This window comes from Littorina saxatilis, linkage group LG12, assembly GCF_037325665.1.
Source record: "Littorina saxatilis isolate snail1 linkage group LG12, US_GU_Lsax_2.0, whole genome shotgun sequence".
In the NCBI taxonomy this organism is placed as follows: Eukaryota; Metazoa; Mollusca; class Gastropoda; order Littorinimorpha; family Littorinidae; genus Littorina; species Littorina saxatilis.
Genome location: NC_090256.1, coordinates 68,050,190 through 68,057,124, shown reverse-complemented (window position 1 = coordinate 68,057,124; position 6,935 = coordinate 68,050,190). Strand labels below are relative to the sequence as shown.

Below are 6,935 nucleotides of genomic sequence, written 5' to 3'. Positions count from 1 at the left end.
CCCGCCTGTCTGTCTGTCTGTCTGCCCGTCTGTCTGTCTGCCCGTCTGTCTGTCTGTCTGTCTGCCCGCCTGTCTGTCTGCCCGTCTGTCTGTCTGCCCGTCTGTCTGTCTGCCCGTCTGTCTGTCTGCCCGTCTGTCTGTCTGCCCGTCTGTCTGTCTGCCCGTCTGTCTGTCTGCCCGCCTGTCTGTCTGCCCGCCTGTCTGTCTGCCCGTCTGTCTGTCTGCCCGTCTGTCTGCCCGTCTGTCTGCCCGTCTGTCTGCCCGTCTGTCTGCCCGTCTGTCTGTCTGCCCGTCTGTCTGTCTGCCCGTCTGTCTGTCTGCCCGTCTGTCTGTCTGCCCGTCTGTCTGTCTGCCCGTCTGTCTGTCTGTCTGCCCGCCTGTCTGTCTGCCCGTCTGTCTGTCTGCCCGCCTGTCTGTCTGCCCGCCTGTCTGTCTGCCCGCCTGTCTGTCTGCCCGTCTGTCTGTCTGCCCGCCTGTCTGTCTGCCCGCCTGTCTGTCTGTCTGTCTGCCCGTCTGTCTGTCTGCCGTCTGTCTGTCTGTCCGTCTCTCTCTCTCTCTCTCTCTCTCTGTCTCTGTGTCTGTCTGTCTCTCTCTGTCTGTCTCTCTCTCTCTCTCTCGCTCTCTCTCTCTCTCTCTCTCTCTCTCTCTCTCTCTCTCTCTCTCTCTCTCTCTCTCTCTCTCCACGTGATTCCGAGTCTGTGTATGTTTGTGTGTGTGTGTGTGTGTGTGTGTGTGTGTGTGTGTGTGTGTGTGTGTGTGTGTGTGTAGGGGGGCGACAAAGCTAGAGGATCGGCTGGTTGGTTGGTTGGTTGGTTGGTGGTTTTTGTTGCTTTGCTTTCTATTTTAGATTTGGTTGGGGTTTTTTCAGGGTTTTTTCTTATTTTTTTTGTATGGCCGAGGTCTCTTTTCTTCCTCGTGAACTCTTGGCACTATAATCAGGAAGGTCTTTGAATTTATTTCAAGATTCGTATTCTTGCGGCATGCAATCGATGGCACTATGCGAGCACTGAACTCATTGTTTCCCAGCTACGGATATATCCGTACCCACTCATATATCTCTATCTGACCAGGTACAGATATATCTGCTCAGACTGTTAGCTTCAGTCGCATCCTGTAACGTCCATCTAACGCCTGCATTCCAGCGTGTTGATACACAGTTACTACACAGTTACTACAATTCTGAGTGACCTGCTGCAGCACAGCTGGTCTCGGCAAAAAACACTTTGGTCAACATAGGTGGGGTACAAAGTGTTATGGTTTAGTGAATGCATGTTTGGTTTGGCTTTTACATAACACATGTTTTGAATACTGTAGAACGTGATAGACAGGTTTTTTTTAGTCAGACGAAACTCTTATATTAATAACTAGAGGAATACCCGGCTTCGCCGGGGTGAATCGCGAGACAGAGACAGACACCACAATCACCTTTGAAGGCGAAGTCCTCTCAAACCGGATTGAGAATTTTAGAGCTTATTTCTAAGCCCTATATTAACTGTTATGGCTTCTCAAAGACCAGAACATACAGACAGACAAACGCCGCCAGACCCCATCACAAACAGAACTCTACAATCCACAGGTATTGCCTCCACACACACACACACACACACACACACACACACACACACACACACACACACACACACACACACACACACACACACACACAGAAGCCGTATATATCTATCTATATATATAAATATACAGTGCAACCTCGTTTACTCGAACTTCAGGGGTCAGGGAAATTAATTCGAGTTAGAAAGAATTCGAGTTATCCAATTTTACAATACAAAGTCACAATACCGTTTAACTAATAGTTGAAGAAGTCATTGATGCTCTTCTGCTTCATGAAGGTATGGTGGGAAGATTCCAAGTCTTGCTCCAGTTTGCTGAGGGTGTCCCAGTGGTCTTCATGACGAGTGAGTTGCTTGGGCATTGCCACAAGGACATGACGAAGAGTAGCCAGTGATTCCATAGCCTTGGGCATTGCCACAAGGACATGACGAAGAGTAGCCAGTGATTCCATATCCTTGGCATATGTTGGTGGTGTTGTGGTTTCCTCTTCTTCCTCTTCACTGTCTGTATCCACTGGATCAGTTTCCAAAGATGATTGGATGTCCTGGACGATACCATCAGCAGTCAGTGGAGCTGAGGTAGAGATGTCATCGTCCACCTCCAGGAAGAGACGGAGGGCTTCATCATCGGCTGGCATGTTGCTGGCTTGGAGGTTGGCAACCAGCTGGGCAAGTGGCAGGTCATCCTCAGGGTCATCCTCACATATGATTGTGGCTTGATCCTTGAAGAATCCACAGTGCTTGAAGCAGTTGGCGACAGTACTTGGATTGACTTTGGTCCAGGCATCCTTGAGGGCAGACATGCAGTCTAGCAGGGTCCATATGACGGCCTCCTTCTTCTCCACAGCAGGAAGCAGACCACGCTTCACATAAAGATGCCTGTAATGAACCTTGAGGTTTTGGATGATCCCTTGGTCCATTGGCTGTGTGACGCTTGTTGTGTTTGGTGGAAGGAAGATTACCTTGGTGACCTTGAGTGCTGGGACTGTGGGATGGGCGGGGCAGTTGTCCATGATGAGGGCTATCTTTCTCCCACGGATGGCCATCTTCTGGTCCAGCTTGTTGACCAAGGATGTGAAGAGTGCAGAGTTCAGTGTGCGTACATGTACTTAGTGGTACAGTACGTATTTGAATAGTACTCAGGTGTCACTCTGTTAGCAGTATAAAAGCGTGGGCTCTGATGTTTGTTTCCATTCAGCATTTGATTGCCTACTCAGGTGTCACTCTGGTGAGATTTTTTTCATTTTCTTCATTTATTCGACTTATGTGGGCTGTTTTGGGGTCAAGGGGTCGTGAAATAACATCGAGTTATCAATATATTCGTCTTAATGAAGCTTCGAGTTATCAATAATTTATTTACTATGAAAGAGAGAGCAGTTTGCAGGGCCCCAGAAAAAAGTCGAGTTATGACGAAATTCGCACTATCCGAGCTCGTGCTATAAGGGTTAGTCTGTATAGAGATAGATGACAGTGGATTTTTCTATAAATAGATTCGACCTTTGCACTTTTACAGTGAGGACAACTTACGGGTACATGCAAAGAAAGCCCACAACTTCTAAGGCGAACAACTCTGCAGAGTCTGCTGTGAAGGGCGACGGTAGTCTCCCTGTCACACTCGACCCCCTTTGAACGAACTTTGTCCCCAAAGTTCCGAACCATGGACCCGCCAAGCTTAGGTCCCTCCCAGGTTGGTGGAATGGGAACAGCACGAAAATGATTCAGTGGCCTGAACATTTCATGTCGAGTTCCATCGCTGTCGACGACGCCAAATGTAACCGAGTGCCGAAACACCACAATCACCTTTGAAGGCGAAGTCCACTCAAACGGGATTGAGAATTTTAGAGCTTATTTCTAAGCCCTATTATAACTGTTATGGCTTCTCAAAGGAAGGCCCGAACATACAGACACACCAAAGCCGCCAGACCACATCACAAACAGAACTCTACAATCCACAGGTGTTGCCCCCACACACACACACACACACACACACATACACACACACACACACACACACACACTCACACACACACACACGCACACACACACACACAGAAGCCGTATATATATATATATATATATCCATATCTATATCTATAAATATATAGAGATAAATGACAGTGTATTTTTCGCGTGGCTATAAATTGATTCCACCTTTGCACTTTTACAGTGAGGACAACTTACGGGTGCAAGGAAAGCGTTCTGGATAGTGCAGTGACATTCTAAAAATAGTAAGGTAGTAACCGGAAAATAGATTGACGCCACACGAAGGAAGGGAGATAAACACAAAACACTGGAGAATATAAGGAAGAGTTAGTGGGAATGGATCTGGGAAGATGAACAGAAAAACCAAAATCGGTTCAGCGCTGCGCGCTGAGAGCACGTGTTGAAAATTCTCATCGACCAGGTTGTGTCCGGGGTCTACCTGAATATGCCCACCAAATTTGAAGCAGATCCATCCAGAACTTTGGCCGTGCATCGCGAACACACACACACACACACACACACACACACACACATACACACACACACACACACACACACACACACACACACACACACACACACACACACACACACACACACACACACACACACACACAAGTCGTATATATATATAGAAGCCTGGTTGGGGTTTATCACCGTATCTGAGGACACAATCTAATGCTCCCATGGGATAGATTCATCCATAGTAGCTGCGTTAATGTAATGGCAGAAATTCAGCACACGTATCAGTAATGCAAGGTCGTTGGGGTGGGTGTGATTATATTGGTAAGAATGATGTCATTTCTCGGGCATCGAGGAAAAACCCAGGCTTTCTGGTAGTGCTGGCTTTCTGAGAAACAGAGGAATCGTTTCAAAAATTGAAATATATCTACCCTGACTGAGATACGACCTGAAGTGAAGTGGTATGGAACTTCACCAAAATATGTCTTTCTGTCTGTCTGCTCTCTCTCTCTCTCTCTCTCTCTCTCTCTCTCTCTCTCTCTCTCTCTCTCTCTCTCTCTCTCTCTCTCTCTCTCTCTCTCTCTCTCTCTCTCTCTCTCTCTCTCTCTCTCTCTTTAGAATCTCTTATTGAATTTTCACTTTAAATAAAATTTAACAAGAGTAATAATGAACAAACCGATGAATTAGGTTTTAAGCTTCCGAGTTGAAATGCTATCTCGAACTTTTCAAACATTGCATTACAGAAATGTCAATCAATTTTTATTGAAAAATGATATCATCTTAGTGCGCCTCCACGTTTTGGGGAACATACGTCTGAGGATAATAACTGGTAGAGGTCACATGTCAAGTTTCATTAACATATGTTCGGAATCGCTCTTCGCACACACACAAATTCGAAAATAGTATACCTAATTTGCATAAACCAACTTTCTTTACTTTGAGCACATTTTTAGACGTAACATGACATCTGTATCTATATACGGCTTGTGTGTGTGTGTGTGTGTGTGTGTGTGTGTGTGTGTGTGTGTGTGTGTGTGTGTGTGTGTGTGTGTCTGTGTCTGTCTGTCTGTCTGTCTGTCTGTCTGTCTGTGTCACTTCGCGATGCACGGCCAAAGTTCTCGATGGATCTGCTTAAAATTTGGTGGGCATATTCAGGTATACCCCGGACACAATCTGGTCGATGAAAATGTTCAACACGTGCTCTCAGCGCGCAGCGCTCAACCGATTTTGGTTTTTCTGTACATCCATTCCAAGTAACTCTTCCTTATCTTCGCCAGTGTTTTGCGCGTTTATCTCCCTTCCTTCGTGTGGCGTCAATCACGTAAAATGCGCCGGCAAGGCCGGCGTACACCCGGCGAAGCCGGCTACCCTTCGGCTCTACTTCTTCCAGGCGAAGCCGGGTACCCGGCGAAGCGGGTATTCATCTAGTATCTATATATTTTTGAACTAGAATGAATACCCGCTTCGCCGGTTACCCGGCTTCGCCGGGAAGAAGTAGAGCCGAATGATACCCGGCTTCGCCGGCAAGATGTAGAGCCGAATACCCCGGCTTCGCCGGGTATCCGGCTTCGCCGGGAAGAAGTAGAGGATTACCCGTCTTCGCCGGGATGAAAGCGTTGTGGACAGTGACCTTCTAAAAATAGTAACGGGAATATCCGGCTTCGCCGGGATGAAAGCGTTATGGACAGTGACCTTCTAAAGATAGTCTCGGGAAAATGGATTGACGCCACACGAAGGAAGGGAGATAAACGCAAAACACTGGAGAAGATAAGGAAGAGTTACTGGGAATGGATCTGAGAAGATGAACAGAAAAACCAAAATCGGTTCAGCGCTGCGCGCTGAGAGCACGTGTTGAAAATTCTCATCGACCAGGTTGTGTCCGGGGTCTACGTGAATATGCCCACCGAATTTGAAGCAGATCCATCGAGAACTTTGGCCGTGCATCGCGAACACACACACACACACACACACACACACACACACACACACACACACACACACACACACACACACACACACACACACACACACAAGTCGTATATATATATATATAGATATAGATATGTATATATACTAGAGGAATACCCGGCTTCGCCGGGTGAATCGCGAGACAGAGACAGACAGCGTGGCGGTTCACCACAATCAGCTTTGAAGGCGAAGTCCTCTCAAACGATATTGAGAATTTTAGAGCTTATTTCTAAGCCCTATATTAACTGTTATGGCTTCTCAAAGGCCAGAACATACAGACAGGTAAGTTGAAGACAAAAGCTGCCAGACCCAATCACAAACAGAACTCTACAATCCACAGGTGTTGCCTACACACACACACACACACACACACACACACACACACACACACACACACACACACACACACACACACACACAGAAGCCGTATATATCTATCTCTATATATAAATATATAGAGATAGATGACAGTGTATTTTTCGCGTGGCTATAAATTGATTCCACCTTTGCACTTTTACAGTGAGGACAACTTACGGGTGCAAGGAAAGCGTTCTGAACAGTGCAGTGACATTCTAAAAATAGTAACGTAGTAACGGGAATATGGATTGACGCCACACGAAGGAAGGGAGATAAACGCAAAACACTGGAGACGATAAGGAAGAGTTACTGGGAATGGATCTGGGAGGATGAACAGAAAAGTCCCAGGTCAAGTTGGTGGAATGGGAACAGCACGAAAATGATTCAGTGGCCTGAACTTTTCATGTCGAGTCCCATCCCTGTCGACGAGGCCAAATGTAACCGAGTGCCGAAACACCACAATCACCTTTGAAGGCGAAGTCCCCTCAAACGGGATTGAGAATTTATAATAACTGTTATGGCTTTTCAAAGGAAGGCCCGAACATACAGACACACCAAAGCCGCCAGACCACATCACAAACAGAACTCTACAAT

At 46.7% G+C, this 6,935-nt stretch overlaps 1 protein-coding gene across 1 annotated transcript; it reads right to left on the bottom strand.

Annotated features, from left to right (window-relative positions):
* Positions 1-1,807: 1,807 nt before the first annotated feature.
* LOC138983174 (tigger transposable element-derived protein 4-like) lies at positions 1,808-2,617 on the bottom strand. Its single transcript, XM_070356585.1, has one exon. The coding sequence runs from the start codon at positions 2,615-2,617 to the stop codon at positions 1,808-1,810; it is 810 nt and encodes a 269-aa protein (XP_070212686.1).
* Positions 2,618-6,935: the final 4,318 nt, after the last annotated feature.

What these genes read in the sequence shown, in the direction of transcription:
- LOC138983174 (XM_070356585.1), bottom strand. Translation starts at nt 2,617, where the DNA reads ATGGCCATCCGTGGGAGAAAGATAGCCCTCATCATGGACAACTGCCCC.